This window comes from Octodon degus, unplaced genomic scaffold, assembly GCF_000260255.1.
Source record: "Octodon degus isolate 3935 unplaced genomic scaffold, OctDeg1.0 scaffold00018, whole genome shotgun sequence".
NCBI classification, from domain to species: Eukaryota; Metazoa; Chordata; class Mammalia; order Rodentia; family Octodontidae; genus Octodon; species Octodon degus.
In genome coordinates this window covers 15080675-15104689 of record NW_004524594.1, presented here as the reverse complement: position 1 = coordinate 15104689, position 24015 = coordinate 15080675, and the positions used below count along the sequence as shown (strand labels likewise).

Here is a 24015-nt window from a genome sequence, read left to right as displayed (position 1 = left end):
CTCTAGCCTCTTTGCAGGGAGTTCTGCTGAAGGGTTCCGTGCTGGGCCTGTGCTCTGGGTCTATTCAGGATCCGGAGGACCCCAGGTCGTCTCACTCACTGGCAGGGCCTGCACTCTGGGTCTATTCAGGATCCGGAGGGCCCCAGGTCATCTCACTCACTCGCAGGGCCTGCGCTCTGGGTCTGTTCAGGATCCCGCGGCCTCGGGTTGTCTCACACACTCGCCGGGCCTGCGCTCTGGGTCTGTTCAGGATCCTGCGGCCTGGGTCGTCTTACTCACTCCCCAGGCCTGCGCTCTGGGTCTATTCAGGATCCCTTGGCCTCGGTCATCTCACCCACAATGGTTTTTTGATGGTTGGCTTTTTTTGTTTGTTTGTTTGTGAGGCAAGGTCTCTTTGTGTAGGCAAGCTAGCATCAAGTTCATGGGGATTCTTCTGTCTCAACCTCCTGAGTTCCGAGGTGCCAGGCACGAGCCAGCACACCCAGCTCACTGCAGAGTATTGACATCCTTTTATGTGCCCTGTACCACTGTGCTAGAAGCCTTTTTTATTGAGTTATCTGTTCTTTACAAATGACATGATATGGTGAGCAGGTGGTATTCAGAGAGGAACTGAAGCCTGGAGAAACTAAGTGGTCTATCCAAGAATGCCCAGGAAGGGAGAGTCAGGACTCGAATCTAGGCCGTGCCTCTAGCCCCAGCTCTCCCCAGGGGCTTCCTGGGAGGGTTGCACTTTCCTCACATAGAGCTGCGAGGGGGCAGCGTGTGAGGATCATGTGGGGGTGATTGCTGTATCTCTGGGCGTTCCTGTGCCCTCCTACACTTGCCTGGAGGCAATTTCCCCTGACCAAAAGAAATTATTGTACAATACACGATATAAAATGTACCATTTTAACCATTTTATTGCCCAATTCAGTGACATAAGGAATATTTACAATGCTATACCAGATATATATAGCATTTTCTATTTCTAGAACTTCTTTATCAGCTTTCTGATTGATTGATTGATTGATTGATTGATTGAGTGATTGAGTGATTTATACTGAGGTTGGAACCAAAGGTCCTCTACTACTGAACACATCCCCAGCCCTTTTCCATTTTTCCTTTTGAGACAGGGCTCCCTACACAGCTCACGCTCGTACCTTACTGCTCAACTTCCCAAGTAGGTGGGATTACAGGTGTGTGCCACCACACCCAGCCTGACCGTTGCCTTTCTAGGAACTCAACCTTTGCATCATGGCTGAGCGTCCCACAAAATAATCCGTGAAGATGCTCCTTGGCTGTCATATGTCCCTCTCTGTTTCATCCACTGGCCAAGAGAGGCCAGGTTAGATATAACACATCAGCAGGTTGGTCTGTCATTTTATTAGAAGTGAATTTTTTTTTATCCTGTAGATATCTGGGCAACAAGAATGTCCCACTGAGAGAATTGACACAGTGGGAATAAAGCAATGGTGCTTTGTCTTTTCTTCCCCCACCCCCAGGGGTCTCATCTGACAGATAAGCTAGGAATCTCTCACAAGGGCCCTAGAAAGAGAGCCCCTTTATATCCTCCAGGGGGATTATTTGACATTTATGACATTAAAGAAGTCATTTCAAAGAGCCAGCTATGGGTTTTACTTCTCTCTTGACCGGTTTCATAGCGTGTTGTGGTTGACTGCTTGGTCTGGCCTTGGGTAGAATGTGGTCATTAGTGCTGGTTACGGGCAGCATCTCACTGTCCCGGATGCCATAAAGACAGTATGCTCCTTACATCCAGGCAATTTCTGTACCCCATCAGAAGGCTGGCATCAGTGATCCTTGGCTTGACTGTGGTAGAACAAACTCTATTGATGGAAAATTTTTCTTCGGTTTTCCCACCCTGTACATTGTGGTCTCTTGAAGAAAATGGTTGTAATTTTTTTTAGTGCTTAAAATTTTGGCATGACTATGTTTGGTATAACTGTATTTGGGGTAAAATGTACTTCCAGAGGGATGAGGAACAAGGACTAGACTAGATTTAGACTAGATAGAAAAAGGCAGTTTCCTCCATAGAAAGTGACCACAGTAGGTCCTAGACTCATTAAACCTTGCTCCACATACTAGACCCGTCCTGAAGGTCCAACATCAATGCCTTAACGTTGGTTCCAGATTCTCTGAAGCCATCAGTGGAGGGGAGGCGAGAAAGAAAGGAACCACATTTGCCTTCCATGACCTAAGCCCAGTGCTTATGCCACCTGGAGACCACTGAAAATGTTCACTGTGACATTCACTGTCTTACTCCCTTTTTACAGAGAAAGACTTGAACTCAGGGGTGGCCAGTGATTTGCCAAAATCCCCAGGGCTAACATGAGCTGAGCTCAAGCCTGATCTTTTTATTAAGTTGTTCCTGCTCTTTAGTGCGAGAGGACCCGAGTCACCCTGGGCACCTTTAGGAGTGAGCACTTAAAGAACTCCGCAGATGAGAACCCTGAATAGATCAGTTTGCTGAGATATAAGACAATGGTTTGTCAGATGTAGCTGAGATTCCTCAGCAAAGCTGTCAAGAAAAATAAACTACAACTAGGGTAACCCTCAGCCATCACTTTGGAGTGGGAATCAGCCAATTTACTGTTCCAGCAGCTCTGCTGTGTTCCTCTGTGGACTTTTACCTGCACAGATCATCCTAAAGAAACTTCAGGTTTGATACAGCAGTGTTAGAGAAGTCACAGCTCATAGAGGAAAGCGCCCGGGCTTCGGAGTTACACAGGCTTGGGCTTGCACTCTGACTCTTAGATAAGTTGCTTAAGCTTTTCAGCATCTGGAACCCATGAATGGTGATTCCTAACTCCTGGGCTTCTGTGAAGGTGACGTAAGGTAAGGACTCCCATACCTGAACAGGAGGCAGGATGGTGGCCCTTAGCGGCCACACAGGGAAGGTGTTAGTTGTGGTCACTGAGTCAGCAAGAGTCTGAACAATGAGCATTCCTTCTGCCTTCTGTACCCACAGTGCTGCAGGGCGTGGACAACTCTCTTGTGGGCCTGCATAACCAGAGCTTCGCCCGCGTCATGGAGCAGCGCCTTGCCCAGCTGTTCATGATGTCCCAGCAACAAGGCCGGCGGTTTAAACGAGCCACCACCCTGGGAAGCTACACTGTGCAGGTAGGTGTGTGTGCCGTGCCACTGCGGGGGGCGCTTTGGGATGTGTATGGAGGAGCATTCTGGCTGCCCCTGAAGAAGCTGTGGCGTCAACACAGCTCTGAGGTTTTGGAGGGTGAGGGCCATTGCCAGCCTCCCATAGGGTCAATAAGGAAGGAGGTCTCCAAATAAGGTTCTGCACACATGCAGATATTTATAAAACTAAAAGTTCTGCTGTCTACATTTAACCGATTACAATACAGCACCCTCCAAGCTTGTAGTGGACATATAACCACGTAAGGATTTAGAGAGGGCCCTGGAGCAGGCACTCATGTGGCTCCACCCATGCTTTCTCAGCTTTTCTTTAAAGTATTTCTTAGTACAGGGTCTCACTACATAGATCGGACTTGTAGTGATCCACCTGTTTTCAGCCTCCCAAGCGCGGGGATTACAGGCATGCACCACCATGCCCAGTCTCATTCACCATCTCAGCAAGCCCCAGGGGTGGGACTGGTACGGCACACCGGGGATAGAACCTGGTCCCTACATCTGCCTAAGCAGGCACTTTAATCCACTGGGCTATCTGCGTGGCCCTCTCTCAGCTTTTCTAAATATGCCAGTCAGATGTCAGCACCATTCCCCGAATCTGTCCTGCAGGGCTACTCTTGGGAGCCACTTTGCCCAAGTTCTGCTGCCTGGAAAGGTCTAGGAATTAGCCAGTGGTGGAGGGACAGATACTTTTCTGCTTCCACCCTTCTCTGGGGAAATTCTAAAATGTATCTTCAAGATCATTTCCAGAGCTTTCCTACAAAAGTAAGTTCCAGTCTTACTTTTGCTGCACACTGGTGAGTGCAGCAATTGGCTCTTCCCACCTGTATGTGACGTCCTCACCTTCTTCTCTGTTCCTGGCCCCTCTCAAACTACAAGCACTCAGCTCTTTTTTTGCATTTACTTCCGAAGAAGCCCACTCAAGGCAGTCAGTGTAGCCATGCCCACTGAAGCAGTTCTAACCCTTCCTTGATACCTTGCCCCGTTCTATCAAGAGTGGGAGTCTTGAATATTCTAACCAATCCACAAAGCTTAAGACCACTGACTTCACCAATGAGAACTCACCTGTCCTCATTATGCTAAAGTACTCAGTAGCTAAGCCTGGAAGGTGGGCTTCTTCACTGGACAGTCTAACAGGCTGTGCCAATGTGTGAACTTCTGAAGGGTAGTTGGCCATGCCTAGCACACACGCAATCCATTAAATAACCCATTCTCTCTCCCTGCCTGAGTCAGCATCATGCCCCTGACAGGGACTCTCAGTCCCCTTATTCACAGTTATGAATTTGGCCCCTGAATGCTGCTTTGGTTCTAAAAGTCTTTGTGGTCCCTGACAACCTCATCACAAGGTAAAGGGATGGTTAATTTCTTGTGCTGGGTTTATAATTCTTCTTTGTACATTCCATGCAAGCCCTGTAATTCACACTTCTCCAGACAGAAAGGAAGCCATCGGTACTCTGATGACAGAGATTTGTACCAGCTGAAAGGGCAGAGAGGCTTATGCTACGATTCTGGGTTTCTCGTAACCCTAAGCAACCTAACACATTCCTCATGTCTAAACAGGTCCAGAGAGATGTTTTCTCTCAGTTTTCCCCTAAGTACTCGGTTTACTTGTCCGTATGGCTGACTGGAGAGCCAGAGTGAAGCAAGTGGTTTATTTTTATATATTTTCATTTTTCAGAGACATTAGATGGCCTCTGGCACCACTTTAGGAAAAGCCATGCTAAGAAGAATTTTTTTTTTTTTTTTTTGCCCTGGGCAAAAACCCAAGTGCATCCTACCACCGAGTTATATCTTTGTCATTTTGTTTTGTTTTATGTGACAGGGCCTTGCTCAGTTGCTCAGGTTGGCCTCAAATTTGTAATCCCACTCTCTCTGCCTCCTGAGTACCTGGGATTATAGCCCTGTGCTCAGCTTATCTCTTCTTATGCTGGTAGATACCTCATCTACTTCTAATTTGCAGCTATTAAACAAGACTTCTATGCACTTTTTTTTTGCATGGATCATTTTGGGGCCACATGCTTTTTCCTTGCCGGGGTGTATAGGAGAATTGCTGGTTCATAGGGTGAATACTTAGCTGTATGTGAAACTACCAGATATTTTCCCAATGTGGTTATGCTATCTTACATTCTACCAACCAGATATAGGATACCATTTGCTTTACCCATATATTGACAAACACATACTATTGTCAGTCCTTCTTATTTTAGTTTACCACTGGTAGATGGACAATCGTGTCACATAATTTTAATTTGAATGTCCCCATTAAGTATATTTTATGTGCTTACTGGATATTCAGATACTTTATTAAATGCTTGATCTGATCTATCACATTTTTATTGTGTTGTACTGATACCTCTTTTTCAATTGTTAGATACAGCAGGTATACAACAAAAGATAAAAATTATGTGGTTTCAAGTACACTAATGAAAAGGGGCCACAACTAATCCATAGGGTGAAACATTGCCCTCACCTTAGCCCCAGGAGCTTCTTGTATTTCTTCTTTGATTGTACTTCCTCTCCTTCTGTCAGAGTTGAGCATGATTCTAAATTTTATATCAAGGGCCGGCAAGATAGCTCAATGGACTAAGCGCCTGCTTAGGCAAGTGCAGGGACCAGTGTTCAGTCCTTGGCACCACATGCTGCACTGGCTTCTCCCCGGTTGCACTGAGCCAGCCACCAAGACTGGACATGGTGGTGCACACCTGTAATCCCAGCGCTGGGAAGGCTGAAAACAGGAGGATCGCTGTGAGTGCAAGCTGTATAGTGAGACTCTGTACCAAATACATTAAAAAACAAATAAATTTTGTGTTAAATTGCTTCCATAGTTCGTATGTAGGTTTTACCGTCCATATGCGTGTTTTTATACAAGGTCATGTGGTTTTGCAAGTTTTCAATTTTATAGCCTGTGATTCATTTCTGTCATTCAATATCAGGCTTTTGCATTGATACAAAATAGTGATAGTTTATTCAGTTTCACTATTCTACAGTATTTCATTGTGTGACTACACTGTTACTCATTGATTCAGACTACTTTGAATGGCATTTGAATTTTCAGGGTTCCCTTTTTTGTTTTACTATTATTAACTAAATTACTATAAACATCTTTGTAAGATCTTTTAATAGATAATTAAACTAAAACTCTTCAATATATACTATATTTTGAAGACCACTATATTATACTGTAATGTTTATCAGTTGTTAGTGATAAGAACAAAAAGTTGGTAACCTAAATGCTCAATATAATAAAAGAATAGTTAAGTGTACCAGGCTTATGTATAGTAGAACACTATATAGGTGCTGAAAGTTAAACTTTTTACATTTATGTTTATCCATTATTAATTATAGGATTGAAAAATTAGAAACAATGTAAGTGTTCAATAATAAAGCATTTGTTAAACAAGTTTGTGAAGTAAGCGTTTGAATATCATTCAGAAATAAGTATTTATGTGTTTGAAATGTTTGAGGCCATTTAAAGATGCGAGCATAATTAGCAAGGTATAATATTTTATAGACAGCATGAGAAATAATTTTGTTAAATTACAAAGGAAAGGCTTCTGTGGCAAAATCCAGGTCCTACAAGGAAATGCTCCAGATAATTAGCAGTGGAAAAAGCATTATAAATTATTTTATTATAGTCAATTTTCTGATGCTTTTCTACATTTTCAAATGTTCCCAAATATGTATAACTTTTACAATAAAGGAAATACAGTAGTACTTTAGAAGACAAACTTTGAGTTTCCAAGTACTGTATTTATCAGTGATCTTTTGAATTATAGATGTGTAGGTTAATTTTCTTTTTTCCTTTCTGCCAACTGCAGACATTTGGAATTAAAAATCTTGTTTGAGAATAACCTAGCATGCCCTGAATTAATGTGGAAGCCTATTTTTAAATGAGGCCAGAGCTCTGTGGGGCCTGAGAAACATCGTATTCTGTGTTTTTGCCTCCAACTTCAAACTGTGCCCTTCCAGATGTTCATATTTTTCAGAATCTCTCTCCCCTCCCCAGCTCCCAGTCCAGTGATAGCAGGCTTCAGAGTCTGGCTATAGCAAGGGCCATGAAGGTTGGTGTCTGGCTCATAAGGTGTGGGTCTACTTAGCCATAGCGCACTGTAGTGGGGCAGAGAGCCTGCTGATTGCCTGGGGATTCTGGTTTGGTACAAGATGTGCTGTCAACACGTGGCCTCTCTTTTTCTGAAAGATGGTAAAGATGCAGCGTGTGCCGGGACCAAAAGACCCAGCGGAGCTGACTTACTACACCCTGTACAACGGGAAGCCATTGCTGGGGACTGCGGCAGCCAAGATCCTGAGCACCATTGACTCCCAAAGGATGGCCTTGACCCTGCACCATGTTGTCCTTCTGCAAGCTGACCGTAAGGGAACAGTTTTTATTCTGCATTACAAAAGCCATTAAATGTTTCCTTACCATCTGAGTCTTCCAACTCATGTTAACGGTGTCAGAGTTAAACATTTTTCTACTCTGGAAGATTCTTAAATTGATCAGCCATGTTTTCTATGTTGTATGAAGTAGTAGGTTTGGGGTAAGAAATGTGGTTTGTAGTATTCAAATTACCTAATGATGTCACCCTCCCCCAAGTGATACCACTCTTACCCTGTCTCTCTAATCTAGAAAATAGCTATGAAAGATTACTGAAGCTGAAATTATGTTTGTATGCCTGGGAAATGAAAAGCTAATTTGATTCAATAGACATTTGTGGAGTCCCATAGGAACTATGCCTGGTGCTTGAGGACACACTGACGCAACTGAGTCCTTGGCTCCTCCTGCCTTTAAGGGGCCAGGAGTTGATGCAGCTAGGAAAGAGGATATTGCAAGAGGGGCCTGGCAGTGTGATGCAGGGACAAGCAGGGTGAGCTTTGCTTTGAAAGGTCATCCGGAATGAAGGTACAAAGGACATATGATAGCTACCTCTGTGAGTACCCTCCCTATGACAGCTACTGTGCTACTTGCTTCACCGAGAGTTCCTCACCTTTGGCTCTCCTAAGAGCAGTGTTTCTTTAGCTCTAAATCAAAAGGAAACCGAGTCTCAGAGGAATGAAATCACCTGCTGAACACCACAGACCTGGTACTTGGGTAGCCAAGATCTCAGCTGGATTTGTCTGACTCCCGAGCTGTGCTCTTACCTGTGTTGCAGCAGAAGGAGAAGAGTAGGTAGGCTTCAGCAGAGCAGCCTGAGCAGAAGAATGGAGAAGAAAGAGCAGGCGTGCTTGGGACACACGGAGTTCACACAGCCAGGATGAACAGACGGATGGGGATGTGATAGCATTAGGAAAATGTGTGCATCAGGAGACTCAGCCCCTGAATGGCAGGAGAACGAGATGGTATATCATTTGAGGATGATCAAAACTATGATTTGCATTTAAATTTTTTTGTGTGTTTTATGTATTTGGTACAGGGTCTCACTACACAGCTCAGACTCACAGCGATCCTCCTGTTTTCCTCCTCCCTGGCACTGGGATTACAGGCGTGCACCACCATACCCACTTTTGCCGGCCCTAAATTTTTAAAGCTGTTACGGCAAAAGGCATTCTCCTTTTTTGAAACACAACCCATCATTCTTGCCACTTTTCTCAAACAACTCTGGAAGTTCTCTTTCATAAATGTATTTAGTTCAGTGTCCTCAATTGATTCAAAATGTTTACCTATTATGGTCATTGTGGCTTTGGGAATGAGCCAGAAGTCATTTGGTGCCAGATCCAGTGAATGAAGTAGACGTGGACATGCAGTCATGTTTTCACGAGCCCACTTTTCTGTTCAGTGGTACTCAGCATGTCTCATAAAGGCACTAACAGAAAGGACGTTGAGAACTGCTTCAGAAAGTGCCACAGGGGCTGGCAAGATAGCTCAGTGGACTAAAGCACCTGCTTAGGCAAGTTTAGGCAAGTGCAGGGACTACGGTTCAATCCCCCCTGCACCGTATGCTGCACCAGCCCTGCCCTTAGGTCATGGTGGTGCATGGTGGTGCACACCTGTAATCCCAGCACTGGGGAGGCTGAAAACAGGAGGATCTCAGTTGGGAAGCAGTGACATTCATCTCAATAAATGCTAGTTAACAGAAATGGAAGAGTAACATTTTGGTGAAAGAGACTCACTCTTGATCATTCCTTTACAAATATTCATTAGGCATCTACTGCGTGCCATGCACCAGCCCAGGTACTGGAGAGACAGAAATGAATAAAACTGACAAAGAAGTGCCTGTCCTCGTGGACCTAACATTCCCAGCGGGGCACATTCCAGAGATGAAATAAGCAAGGAATGAGATGCAGTGAATTATAATTAGCTGAGTGCCTTGGGGACAGTGGGCAAGGAAGGGCCAGGGAATATCCTTGGTGGATGTGGTGGCTGTAGTTTCAGATGGTTGGGGGAGGTGTCAAGAAGAGGATAGCGAGGAAGTGAACAGCGATGAGGAGTACAGAAGGAAATGGCCCCTGCAGGTACCTGTAGATTCGTGGCAGAGGAGAGCTTGAGCCAGGGAGTGCTTGAGTGGGCATAGGGATATAACATCCCAGATACAAAAGCCATGCACAGGGCCATGGGCACTGAGCCTCATGGGTGGCTCTGAGAGGGACAAAAGCCACAGGAGGGCTTGGGCAGGAGAAGGATGTGGATCAGGTCCTCCCCAGCTGCGGGGTTCTGTGTACATTCTCCCTGGTTTCCACTTCCACCAGCTGTGGACTCTTAATGTCTGAGACCTTTTAGGTGATGGTCACAGAAAGGAGCTGCAAACATTCTCAAGCAGATTGCTCCTCCTTCCAACATTTGCTCCACAGGAGGAGATTTCATTCTGTGCTTGGATCATTTGGATCTTTGACTGTTTTCCTTCTGACAAACTTTCCTGCGTACATGTGTAAAACTTACACTTCCATTCATGTGTGTCCACTTGGAAATGATACAAAACTTTGTTCTAGAGAAATGATTTTTCAATCAAAGTCCACCCTCCCCAGGGTGGGGCTCAGTTTTGTCTGTTGTGAGTTGGGATGACATTAGCACTGCTGGATCTAAACCCAGAAAGGGTGGGCAGAGCATGTTGTCTTCACTTCCTTTTTTTTTTTTTTTTATTAATTTTATTGAGAAACACATAGCAGTGAGACAGTTTCAAAATGAATTAGTAGGACAGTTTCAATAATTAATACATTGCATATTGTTGTCTTCATAGTGGTTATTCATAGTACTAGAAGCAGACATGATATCCTGTCCACAAACACTATTAGTACAAATCTTTCTTCTCATTGAATTAAGAGAAAGTAGCTGTATATCTATCCTAACTATTTTGTGTATACAGATGCAAAATGGTCCTTCATTTATATCCCCTTTCTTGTTTAGTTTTGTCAGAGATGGGTATTCCATTGCCATTTAAATACTGTAGGTGTATGAATTCAACAAAATATTCCAATATAGTCCAGTAGTCCATAATAGTAGTGGGTTATTCGCAGAACTGGCAATGTCAGAAGCTGTTGACTTGAGCCTTTTACAGCTCAGCATATTAATATGGCCTTACTTTTTATACCTCATTTTTATACTTTTCTGCTGGATGGTTAAGACCAAGATAAAGTAAGACCTATATAACAAGAAATGTAACTTTTGTATCTGCCAATGTCAGTCAAGTACCCTCAGGATTTATCCTGAAACCCTGTCCTGCAGTTTGTAGATCCTTTGTCAGTATCAGCCATGTGGATGAGTCACAGCCATTGCTTGACCAATTTGCTCTCTGTGAAAGCCTGAGAGAATGTTTCTCTCCATGTGACTCTCCTTAGGCACACTGTACATCATTGATCACTTTCCTCTGTGGCCTCATAATCTCCTTGATCAGAAAATTTAGGACACAACTGAGTTACAGGATGTTATAGTATAGGTTCTGCTATGTCCTGAGTCCTCACTGACCTTGGATTCACTTCCTTTCTGTCCTCTGCTCACACTCTTGCAATTTAAACAGTCAGTCCTTCCTCATCCCCTCTGTACATGACTTTGTCCTTCTAGATCAGGAGCCAAAGGAATATATTAGGTTTGTATGACTTCATTTGACCTAACTTTAATATCACTTTGACCATTAAAGGACTTTATTAATGGACACAAGATGAATCTATTCTTACCTTTTAAATAGAGGTGAAGGGATTTTACGTATTGCATCTAGAAAAACAGAACACATCCACAAAAACAGTGAGACTGAGGCAAAGGCCGAGCACATAAACACTTTGTTCTTGCTAATGAGAAGAATCATACATATGTATTTACCTGGATAGACACCGAGACAGTACATTTTTAATCTGTCAAGATAGGCTAGTCTGGCCAAAGAGGCATATTAATAGTTTTCACAGAAGCTCTAAGTGTTGAAAAATGTTAATGGCACACACACACACACACACACACACACACACAACTCACATATAAATTCTGAATTACTAAAAGCAGGAGCAATTAAGTGTGTAACATCAACAGAAGCACATCTTCTAGTGTGCTGTTTTCAGAAGTTAAAGTGATTAATTACTGATTGGTAAAAGCTGTGGGAATAGACTGATTTTTTGGTATTAATATTCTGAGCCCAAGGGCAGCCAGATGACAGGCAGATCTTGGCTAATAGGGGATCAGTAGAAGTGAGAAGGTGGCTGAGGGCAGAGCAGAGGCTGCTGGACCCTCAGACTGTCCCTGTCCATGTGGTACTTAACGGGGTGGTCTTTATATTGTAAAGTCCTCAGCTTTGGGAGTTCACTTCTATTGTTTTGTTTGGAGAATGCCTTTCTTCCTGGTACAGTATGTAAACGTCCTTCACCTCTGTTTAAATGAGGATAGAATAGGTTTTTCTTGTGTACAGTAATAAATTCACTTGGTGGTCAAAATGATATTTAAGTTAGGTCAGTGGAAGTCATTCGAACCTAATGTGCTCACTGGTGTGAGATCGAAGAGTATGAAGTCACGTGTAGAGGTGACCCTTCAGAACTCAGCAGGGTCGGGAAGACCACGTTATGCTAACCAGTCCCTAAAAAGAATGATACATACACTGGATTGTGAGTACATGAATTTAAATATGGACTAGAATAACCACACAGATGAGATTTTTAAATTATTTATTTGGTATAGAGTCTCACCATGCAGTTTGGACTCATAGTGATCCTCCCATCTCAGTCTTCCCAGTGCTGGGATTACAGGCTTGTGCCACCATGGCCAGTTCCAGGGCTGACACTGCATGTTGTACTGGGGATCGAACTCGGGACCTTGTGCTTTCCAGGTGGGCACTTAGGCCACTGACCTCTCTCCCCAGCCCCAGATGGGCTTTTTAACTTGCTGATAGTCTGTCCTACTAGAATGTCTCTATGAGGAACCAAACTGCAACAAGGACAGTGTTAGTTCATGTATACATGCCTTTGATTTTTTTTTTCTTTTTTTTTCAATGCCTTTGATTTTTAATTGAACACCTATTATGTACAAGACACTATTATAAACCATTGCAGAATCCTCATATCACCAATGAGGAAAAATGATATGGATCCATCTTCCTCCTCTTAATACTAATGGAGGATATTTTGATTGTGCTCCACACAGGGGCCCACACTAAAACATTATAAAGCTATACTCTCATTTTACAGGTGAAGAAACTGAGACTCAGAGAGCTCAAGTCCCTTCCCCAAGGTCACATGCTGCTGAGGCACAGGCTTTCTGATCTTGAGCCCTCTTAACCTTTGCTCCCTCCCATCTGTCTCATGACTTGGGATTGGGGTGGGGACATTCATGTCTGGTGCTGCTTGTCACACGCTTCTTGCGGGCTCCTTCCCGCAGCCGTGGTGAAGAACCCCCCCAACAATCTGTGGATCATTGCCGCGGTCCTGGCACCCATCGCCGTGGTCACGGTCATCATCGTCATCATCACTGCTGTGCTCTGCAGGAAGAACAAGAATGACTTCAAGCCAGACACCATGATAAGCCTGCCTCAGAGAGCAAAGGTAAGTGGGGAGAGGGAGGGGAACCCGGGCCTGCAGGCCTTGCCTGCTGGGTTTTGGAACCATTAGAAGAGCCCTCAAAAGGTATGCGTCCTGTTTGGGAGGAGCACCTCTGTTTCCTGATCAGAAAATGACATGCTTATCTGCTGCTCACTGTTCGCCACATACGCTCCCGGGCGATTCACACAGAGCATCCTTTGGAGGAAGGACCATTACGTTACAGATGAAGACACTGAGGCACAGGAAACTAGGAGCCAGAGAGAACTGAAAGGACTTCGCAGATGAGTTCATTGGATTTCCTCTTCTTATGCATGGAAAGTAACTCCTTCAAGGTTATGTGGTTTGTGAGTTGCAGAAGGAGTGGTACAGCCAGATCTGTTATGGTCAGGATGTTTGTGCCCTTCACATTCATATGCTGAAATTCTAATTCCCCAAGTGATAGTATCAGGGGGAAAGTCACTGGGAGACAATTAGTTCATGAGGATGGTGCCCCTAGGAGTGAGATTGGTGGCCTTGGTAAAGAAGCCCTTGATAGTTCCCCTGCTTTCCCCACTGCGTGATGATGTAAGACGTGGGTAGTCTGCAGCCTTGCCTCAGTCACATTCCTGTCACTGGACACAATATCCAACACCTGTAGCTTAAAGGAGAAAAGCTTTATTTTGGCCCATACTTCCAACCCAGGTTGACTGGCAGCAAGGCAGAAACAGGATCACAGGGATGATGGCAGACAGGGCTGCTCAGGCCATGGTGGCCAAGGCCAAGAGAGAGGAAGGAGATGCCTGGGAGGGAGCTACACCCCTTCAGGTCACACCCCCAGTGACCTGCGTCATCTGACCAGGGATCTCCACCACCTCTTAGGAGGTGGAGCTCTACAAACAGCACAATTGGCTGTGAACTCTTCAGTGAATTAATCTGGTGATGAATACACAGCCCCATGATCCAGTCATTTTCTAAAGTCTCACCTCTGAACATCTGAGACTTGGGGGTCGGAGCCATCCTAGATCTGAGCCGTAGTAGGCCTTCCCCAGAGCCCAACCGCACTGGCATCTTGATCTTGGGTTACCAAACTGCGAGAAATAAATGTCTGATGTTTATACAGCCTACCTATCTATGGTATTTTGCTGTGGCAGCCCAGCTTGACTATGAGACAATCTCAGCTTCTCATGCAAGCTGCCTTTGGGCGCACTGGCTCCCAAATGTTCTCCCCACTGAAGTGACTTTTCTTCAGTGGATGCTGTAATGGACAGCTCCGGGGCCAGAGCAGGCTGGCTGCCGAAAGTCAGACCCATGGCTCCCCTGAAGCCTTGTTTGAGCTCCGTTCTTCCTCTGTTGCCTGCACATCCCTGCCCCATCCACCTCTGGTGACTGGCAGGCAGTGGGCTGAGGAAACTCTGAAGGCTAATTTTCCAGTCATGTAGCCACTGATGTGACATTCCCCCAGAGAAATATCCTAGCTGTAATCCTCCGTGTTTAAATAATGCCTTACAGTTAGCTAAGCTCTGCAAAATCTGTCACCTCGTTTGTTCCTCATGGCAGCCCTGTGAGGTAGGTCACAGTGAGGGCAGGTTTTATTATCCTTATTTAGCTACCAAGAAACCAAAGAGAAATGTTAGGATTTGTCCAGAGTCACCCAAGTTCCAGAGACCCACACCTGAGTCATTGAGCTCTCTCTTCATTGAATTCCTATCTGAACTCCGGGATTTGAAAGGAAGGATCCTCTCCAAGCTCTGAGTCTCTGATCCTCATCTACCTGTGGAGAAATGAAGCCACAAATCACTGTCATACTTCATACCCATGAGCCATGAGATGTCCTTACTTGGGGAATGCATCCCTCCATTCTTCTGTGCCATCACACCTCCTATGGGCAAAAGAAATCAAAGGATTGTTATTCATTACAAAACCCATACACATGTTGGGAAGGTCTGACTTGATTAGACATTCTCCCTGCTGAAAAGCCAAATCCCAAAGAACACTCTTATTCTTCTGTGGGTGCAAAGGCACCTGCTTTGCAGACACAGCAGGATGCTGATGGGAAGAGTACGTTGGGACTTGCCAAGCAGCAAAAAATGAAACTGTTCCAAGAAGGAACAGCTAGCTTAGCTTGGTACATGCGCTTTTCAGACATCACAAGAAATTGCCAGAATCTAGTTGTATCTGAGTCCAGGAATGAGAACATGGCAGGCTGAGGTTAGATGCGGCATCTCTGTTATGGATTAAACTAGTCTTACTCATCTGCCAAGATGAGCTGGACAACACAAGAGTATAGCACACCTTTGGGCTTGAAAGCTCTCTGAAACTGGAATAGGTGAGATGTTTATGGTTTCCGTAGCTCCTTTGGTGTGCCTACCCCATGCATTGTGCTTCTTGAGATATCTGGCTGATGTTATGAATCAAGCAAATCAATGTTCCACAGCTGATTGCAACCACTTGTGTGCAGGGCTTCTGGTTGTCTTCCCATCCAATTAGGCTGGGCAAGGCACTTTGACATCCAAAGCCCTTTTGGCACAGAAAACCAGAAAAGTAGTAGAACTGGCTATGTGTTGCTGCAGTCCTGCTGTAGCAAGCCAGGGCACTGCAGTGTCTGAGAGAGAGCCAGCTGCACTACCTGTCACAACTGTGCATGTGACTGGAATTCAATGAATGTCAAGGGACATGACAGAATAAAAAAGTTAGCTTGTACCACCAATCCACAGAGTAGGTGGATGTCCCCTGGGACATTACTGCATTGTTAGGATACAGGCTACGGTGCCAGAAGAAGTCCTCAGGACCCTCCTGAGACTCAGTAATAAACCTAACATGCTAAGCATAGGAGCTGGCTGTGGCTTTCCTGGGAGCTGAGGCCAGGGCATGGGTCCTGCACCTGTCTTCAGAGTCCAGGTACATAGATGAACCCATTACCACTGTTAGCTGGGCTGCTGGTGGTAGTGCTGAAGTGGATGAATGCAGTGTGTCAAGCTTCTTGGCTTTTGTTACTTCCCTTATTTGTAGTTCTCTTTGCTTTACTCTATATAAAGAGCCCTTTCCCCTCTAGTTTTCCCCTTTATGTAATTAAAAAAGAACATGACCCCTTGGCTTTCTTAGGAGAAAGGAGTCAGGGCTATAGCAAGATGTAGGCATGAACATCTGCTTGGGACAGGACACTCATCCCTCTAAGAACAGCTACCTATTGTCTGTTCTTCACATTCAACCTGTGTGATCTCAAGAAAGGTATTTAACCTTTTTTGTGCTTCAGTTTCCCCATCTGTGATATGGGAGCAGTAGCAATATTAGTGGATAGCTTCTTGCAAGGATTAAGTGAGTGTATGTAAGTTGCCATGTGCTATACCTGGTACAAAATAAACGTTACACAAGAATTGGCTTTTGGTGTTACATTTTTTTCTTTATAAGGCATAATATAATATGTCTACTTTGAAATTGTCAGAGATTATTTTAATTTGATAGTTTTATAAAAACTCATCAAGTACCTGCATCTAGACACTAGTGTATATCCAATGGACAGTTAATTAATCTTGGATAATTTTCAAGTTGAAGGTTAAAAGGACATTACCCTGGGAATCAAGAAAGTGAAGAATTAATTTTCAGTATTTTAACCTTTTAGCTGCATGATATCACTGGATAAATCATCGAACCTCTTCAGCTTTTCTATTCTTGAAAGTAAAGATTGTGATGTTTGCCCTACTTACCTCTTGGGTCCATTGTGAGGATGAAATGAAGTTTCAGAGTACTGCATGCTGTCACTACTGAACATACAGTCATTGCTATGATCAGCCTAATAATAATTGCTGCCTCTTCTGACGGTCCTTGGTGTTTTCTTTCTGCATACCATCATTCACCCCATCACCTGAGGTATCCAGGGAGTAACTTCAACTCAGTGTAAAGGGCAAGAAGTCAAATTTAGAGCGAATGGGAAGAGAGGGGAGATGGGACTACGGCCAGCTTGTACACGTGACTAGGTTCTTGGGAAGCCTTGGCTGTTGGAGACTTTCAGTTCCTCGTGGACCAGCCAGGAGTCTCAGCACAGAAGCCAGGCCTTGCACAATATGAAATGCATAACCAACCAAGATGGCGACCATAGCAGGGAAGGAGAAGCCATGGGATGATTCTGCAAGCAGTGGCTGGGTGTCCTGGTGCTATGTCATGTCATACTAGGTTCAAATACTGGCTCCATTATGGAATAGTTGTGTGATCCCTTAACTCCTCTAAACCTTCCTTTCTTCATCTGTAAAGTGGAGACTCAATAATACCTATTTTTTGAGCTATAGTGAGGATTGGTGACCTAATTTATTAGTATCCCTGCTGTTGTGCCAGTAATGTGGAATGAGGCTGAAGCTGTGAGCTCCTTGAAGGTGAGGATCCACTTATTACCCACCTGTACTGAGTAGGATAATAGGGGATTTGGAGGTGAGGTGGAAAAGGGACCGAAAGGAGATGAGGCTAGAAGAATAGGTGTACCCAAAACATGGAGGACCTTGGTTGCCTTGCTAGAGTTTGGGTGCCATGAAACACTTTTAATGAGGGGGTATAGTAAGATTAGATGTGTTTTGATGGAGATATCCTTGGAAGCTTCTGCAGGGTGGGCCTGGAAAGGAGTTAAATAGAAGCAATAAGACAGAGGCAGGAGACAATGAGCAGTGGCCTGGAAAAAAAGAAGCTTCTAGAATATTCCAGAAATTGAATCTAATAGGTGACCAATTTGTTGTGGGAGGGACAGTGTTCTAGGGACATCACCAAGGCATCAAAAGTTCTGTTCTGTTCCATGTAGCACCAAGGATGGGGAGGGAAAAGAAGCAACACTGGCTTACAGTACCAAACACTGTTCAGAAATTCAGCTCCAAGTCAGAGTGTGTGCCTCAGAGAAGGTGAGGTGACCACACTTCCCAAAGTGAGTTTCCCAAGGAATTGACAGGAACCATCCATAACAAAGGTACAGGAAACCTCAAGTGAAGAAGCTTTGCTGGATTTAGCAATAAAACTCTATCCTGTTTTGGGACACCGTATGTTTGCAGATGGGGTCGCAGTGAGAGGCTGTCGATTGTTCAATCTGGCTGGAGAATCCTGGTTTGCTTCTTAGCCAACTCAGTGCTGAAGGAGCCTCTGATCATATCAAATTATGGTAGACACTGAACGGTAGAGACTGAGTTTCATCTCCAGATTGTCTTGGAGAGAATCACTGATGTCCACTTCATCTGGATTCTGATTTAATAGGAAGGCAAACAGTCATAGTGAATACTAATTGAGCACCTACTGTGCCCCAGATACTTAGCTGAATGCTGAAGCTGAATGCCTTTAATCCTCATAGCATCACCTTGAATGTGGTCTAATATTCCTTTCATTCACCTAAGCATTTTGTCCTGTTCTCGATTACCGTTCTGTCCATTTTATGGATGAAGAAACTGATGTCAGAGAATGTAGTCACTTATCAGAGGTTGCACAGCTAGTAAGTGGTACAGTCAGTGTTTGAAGCCAGGCAATCTTCTTTCAGACCTGCTGCTTTTCATCACCCCACTTCCTGTCTCAAATCTGCATTGTACCGCTTTGGGCTGGCAGAATAGAAGCACCCCCAGGAATTAGTTAAACATGCTTCTTGGTCCTTTACCAACACACTATTAGATGTCTGTTGGATTTTGCTCACAGCTGCCTTCTTCACTTGAGATTTTAGATACTGCACAATAAAAGCCTTACTAATTCCCTGGGAATGAATTATAGGAGAGACAGTCTGTTGAAGAGAAGAATCTGGATGAAAGAGTGGTTCCACAAATTCTGTGTCTCTATCCATAACTGTGTTGCTTTCACCTGTGGTAACACATGTCCCTCGTTTCAGATCTGCCATCCACTTTAATACTTAAAGGCAGTGGAAGTAAAGCAGATAAAAATGTCTTCATTTCTCAGATGAGAAAATTGATATTCAGAATTCAAGTGACTTGGCAAAGTCACACAAATGCTATTACACATAAGGCCATCTGTGAGTAGAATACTGTAAGTAGAATCTGTAAGTAGAATACTAATCTCTCCAGGGCTGGGGAGATAGCTCAAGGGAATAAGAGCCTGCCTGGCAAGCACAAGGTCCTGAGTTCAATTGTGAGTACTGCAAAAACAACAAACAAACAAACACTCCCCCTAGGGAAAAAAAAAACTGAGGTAGATGTAGATTGACTGCTTTAGGCACTGTGGCCTTGTCCTGCATATATATATTTCAGGAACAACCAAATATTTCTAGGCAGGGAATAACATGGAGACTATTATATCTTAATTAACGTATCAACTAGAAGTTGCTTCTAATTAGCAGTCCATGAAAGAATTCATACTCCAACACCTATTTGTATCGTGTTTGTACCCTTCATTTTCAGAACAAGTTAATCTACAGAAATTCATTTCCTGAGTGAAATTGATGCAGGTTCTGGTTTTTCAGGACAGAACAATGATGTGGACTGGAGTTTGTTCTCCCTCATCAGAAAACTGCCTGCTCCTGTGTCATGTGCTTTGCTTCCTATCTTCTCTTAGGACCATCACGACAACATTTCTCTAGCAAGATAACTGTGCATCCGTTTCATCTTTACAGCCCGTGCAAGGCTTTGACTATGCTAAGCAGCACCTCGGCCAACAAGGGGCAGATGAGGAAGTCATCCCCGTGACTCAGGAGACCGTGGTCCTGCCCCTGCCAGTTAGAGATGCTCCTCAGGAGAGGGACGTTGCTCAGGATGGGAGCACCATCAAGACAGCCAAGTCCACCGAAACCAGAAAGAGGTAGGCAGGGGCCAACTGCTGCCTTTCCCTGTCAGCAAGAGAAATCTGTAGGAGAAGCTGTGGCCTCAAGTGGGTTACTCGGTTCTCTTCAGAAAGTCCCCTTCATGCTCATTTTGCATACTGCAAAGGAGACTAAGAGAGATGCTCTCTCTGGGTTACCATTATGAGACTTTATGTCACTGATCAGCCATTACCATGGAAATTTAGGTCCTCTATTATGCTAGCAAACTTGGCTCCAGTATCACCCTTGTGGTTTTCATGTCTGTTGAAAGCAGTGCCTTTCTTTCAGGATACTTGGAATTTACCTGGCAGATTCTCAATAGAGTTTCTGATTCCAGTCAAAACCCTTTATTGAGTTTTTACCATGAACAGAGCCCTTTGACAGGCATCAAGAGAGCTATAAAAATGTGGGAGATTAATTGCTGACCCAAGGATCTTGTGAAGGAAGGGATAGAGAGATAAATAATGGAATGCCAAGCGTGACAATGTGTGAGGGCCCATGTTGGGTCTAAATGCTGCAGTGAAGAGAGGAGGAGAACTTAATGCTGCCTGTGGGGACATCTTGGAGCAGGTTGTTAGCAAGCCTTGAGGGGTAGGGTGGTCTGAGTAGGGGGGAAGAGATAAAGGATCCATCTGAAATAGTGGGGAAAGAACAGGACAGTGAGGATTCCCACAGTTTGGGATGTTGTGAAGGACAAAATGAGAAGATGGATTAAAATGATAGACCATCTTGACCACCAGGCTAAGGAGACCATTACTTTGTAGCCAATGAGAAGCTATTGAAAGTTCTTTTGGACAACAGTGACATCCAGCTTTTATTTTAAAAGCACCATTTTGACAGCAATGTGGATGATAAGTGGGAGAATTTAGGTTAGAGACTCATTACAGGCACTTATCAGTAGCTTTAGAAAGAGGTCACGAGCTCCATGGTAGGTCTTGTTGGCTGGCAAGACCAACATCCATCACCTACTCCCTCCTATCTTGCCTGAAGCCACTGGAGATGGGAAAAACCACCTCTTTCCTGTGTTATTCCTTCGTTTCCTCTCTTTATCTGACAGATATGTATTACTGTGTATGTTTCTTGTTTGCTAAACACTGGAGATATTTCAGTGAACAAGACAGAGTTGATATTTTCATGGAGTTTATAATATGGTGAGGAAAGATAAACAATAAGTAATGAAATAGATAAGGTATTATTTATTTCTAGGTCAAATGGTAAAGAGTACAAAAAAGGCAAGAAATCCACAATAATAGGACAGAGAGACGGAAGGGGAGGGGAAGCATAGTGCTATGTTAGCAGGCTGACTCACTGTCTGGGGTGGCCCATGTCATGGAGACCTCTTTCCATCTGGTTTCTCATCCTCCAGCAGGCTAGCCCAGGCTTTCTCCCAAGGTGAGTCCAAGGGCAACAAGAATAACTAGCCCGCAAATATGAACATTTCCCAACTCTCTGCCTGTGTCCTGCTTTGTCATGAGGTCAAGTTCAGAGAAGGAGTGGTAAAAGACTTCCCCAAGGCTTGATTACAGAGATAGGAACAAATTGGGACCATCACGGCATTGGGGAAGAGCCCCGGCAAAATGGAGTTGAGACACACAGAGATGCAACTGATGATTGATCTGAGTTGAGCTGGCTTGAAAATAGTGTTTTCTACAGCAATTATTCTCATTATGACCTTTGTCAGATATAATAAAAGCATACTGACAAGTTATTTATTTTCTATTTAGAAGATACTAAAAAGAAATAGAATTACTAGCATTAGGATACTATTAACACAGCACTTCCAAGAAGAATAAAAATTATTTTCCACCTATTTGTTGAGTAAATTGTGTCAAGATTAATTTCTAAGAACTATATTGGAATGAGTATTTCTTCTTGGGTTAGCAAGGAGTTGACTCTTGCTAATTGAGTTCATTTATTTACTACAGATTTGTATTAAGAAATATTAGTTTGTGAAACAACAGATAAAGAAAATGTCTATAGTATTATGTGTTTTCTATCTTTGCTTCATTATTATTTCATCATAAAAATGCGATCTTACTGTAGGCCAGCTGTATCATTGCCCAGACTGTGGTAGAAACCTCATCTATGTTCACCTTTAACTGATCAAGAAAGTCTCAGATCATTACAGAAGATCCTGAATGCTAAATCCAACATGAATCATGTTTCTGGGTTCTTCATCTTTCTATGTCAGTTTCCTCATTCAACCTAGAAAGAAACCGCAGGAACCCTGGGCAAGATGGGTCTGTTAGATAGCCCAAAGTGTTTTGTAAATGAAAATAGGAGAAACCAATGATTTGATAGTTATTAACATGTTTCCATTGTAAAATGGAAATCTGAAGATTCAGTCATTCCTAGGCAGTCTGATGAATATTGTAGGTCCCTTTCCTCCATCAAGTCTAGGTCTTGGGGGTACTAATGTGTTTGTGGCTGAAGCTGATAGGCCAAGATGAAGAATCAACTTCATAAGGACAGTCATTAGCAAAGGACACTTAGTGATGGGCTGTAATTGTTCAGTGGTTGATTCATCTCCATCCCAAAACTCTCTTTCTGGGCTCTGGGTCCATCGCTGGTCTCAGAATGGGGAACCATTGAGTTCAATCTCACAGATGATATTGTTTGCTTTCGGAAACATTTTGCTGTCATGTAAGTACAAATACACGGTCTCGGTCTCTGATTAGGAGTTTGGAGTAGATGGCGCCATGGAAACAGAACTCTACAAGTGAAAACAAAGAACAGAGTTGGGTTTTCTCTGTAGAACTTCTCTTGTGGACACCTTTCCTTGGAATGAGTGAGAGGAACAGGCAGAAAATTGTTGCAAGATCAAATGAAGGAAAGGGTCTTAAAATGCCACTAAATAATTAAGTAATTTGCAGGTGTAAAATAGGTTACAAAAAGCCTTTCTCTTTCCTTTTCCCCCAAGAACTAAATGAAAGCCTTTTATTCCAATAAAGCTACCTGGAAGAGTGGGTCCTGTTAATTATGAGATTCTGAAAATAGCCCAGGAGTGTATGTCTTCTCCACATATGTGTATATATACAACCCATATTCAGTAATCAAATAGCTTCTGGGTAAATAAATAATACATGTTCATTAATTAATGCCCAATCTATATTTTCCTAGACTACATTTCCCAGACTACTAGTTTTATAGGATATTTAAAATGTTTTATGGTAAAAGAGACTTATGGCCACATGAATTGTAAAATGCTGGATTTAATGAAACAAAATGAATCTATGACAGCGCCAGCCGAGCCTTTGATATGCTAATGCACTTTAGGAATCCCCAAAGAATGAATAGAGTAAATATTTCCCAGACTTCGCCTGTGTGTAGAAGTTGGGCTCTGCAGCCCACAAGACACTCTTACATATGCTGCCTCGTCCTGGGACATTCTAGTTTTCTCACTGCTGGTGAGTTTAGGGTCCTAACGTTGCGGAACCGAGAGCTCTAGGCTCCCAGAGGAGAAGGAAGTAGCAGGGCAGCACGTCCACTAGGACACACAGCTCCCACCTGGCCGCAAGCTGCTTACCTCCCTCAGATGAGGCACTGATTCCCTGTCAGTTTTCCGTGGAGCAGGGATTGGGGTGGTCTCAATCCCTGCTAATTTTTTTTTGCTAAATGTGGACAAATGGCACTAAAGACAAGCCTCCAGGTGTCTGCCTCCCGACGGCCCTCTTCTCTAGAGGCAGGTGGTTGGTCTTGGCACTTGGTCCACCCAGGCTGGTGTGAGCTGAGGCCCATGAGAGGTCTTTAGAGAACCCACTTTCCCACAGAGTTACGGAAGGTGAGAGTCTGGTTCTGAGTGAAGAGGAGAAGGCCTTGAGGCCCGCCCTCATCTGGGGTCCCTATTGGGAACATCAGAGAAGAGTATTCTGAGGAGGGATGGAGGGGGATTCCTGGCTGTAATCCCACTGCGCAGTCCTGCTGTGAACAGCACACTTCGCCTCTGCCAGCTCCGCAGTCCTCACTTACTGAAAGACCCAATCCAGAAATGGGCATCGGAGATGAACACACGCTTCTCAGAGGATGAAATTAAAGAAGCGAATAAATACATGAAAAAATGCTGCACATCATTAGCCATCCGTGAAATGCAAATTAAAACAACATTGAGATATCATCTCACCCCAGAAAGAATGGCTATCATAAAGAAATCACCCAACAACAAATGTTGGAGAGGCTGTGGG

The 24015-nt window shown here is 43.9% G+C and overlaps 1 protein-coding gene across 1 annotated transcript in view; it reads left to right on the top strand.

Annotated features, from left to right (window-relative positions):
- Nucleotides 1–24015, top strand: part of Kiaa1549l (KIAA1549 like) — a 128349-nt gene that overhangs the window by 26285 nt on the left and 78049 nt on the right. The window contains exons 8-11 of the mRNA XM_023710738.1: nucleotides 2966–3117; nucleotides 7340–7511; nucleotides 12929–13092; nucleotides 19649–19833. Coding sequence (XP_023566506.1) covers nucleotides 2966–3117; nucleotides 7340–7511; nucleotides 12929–13092; nucleotides 19649–19833 — 673 coding nt within the window. The remainder of the gene's footprint in view (nucleotides 1–2965; nucleotides 3118–7339; nucleotides 7512–12928; nucleotides 13093–19648; nucleotides 19834–24015) is intronic.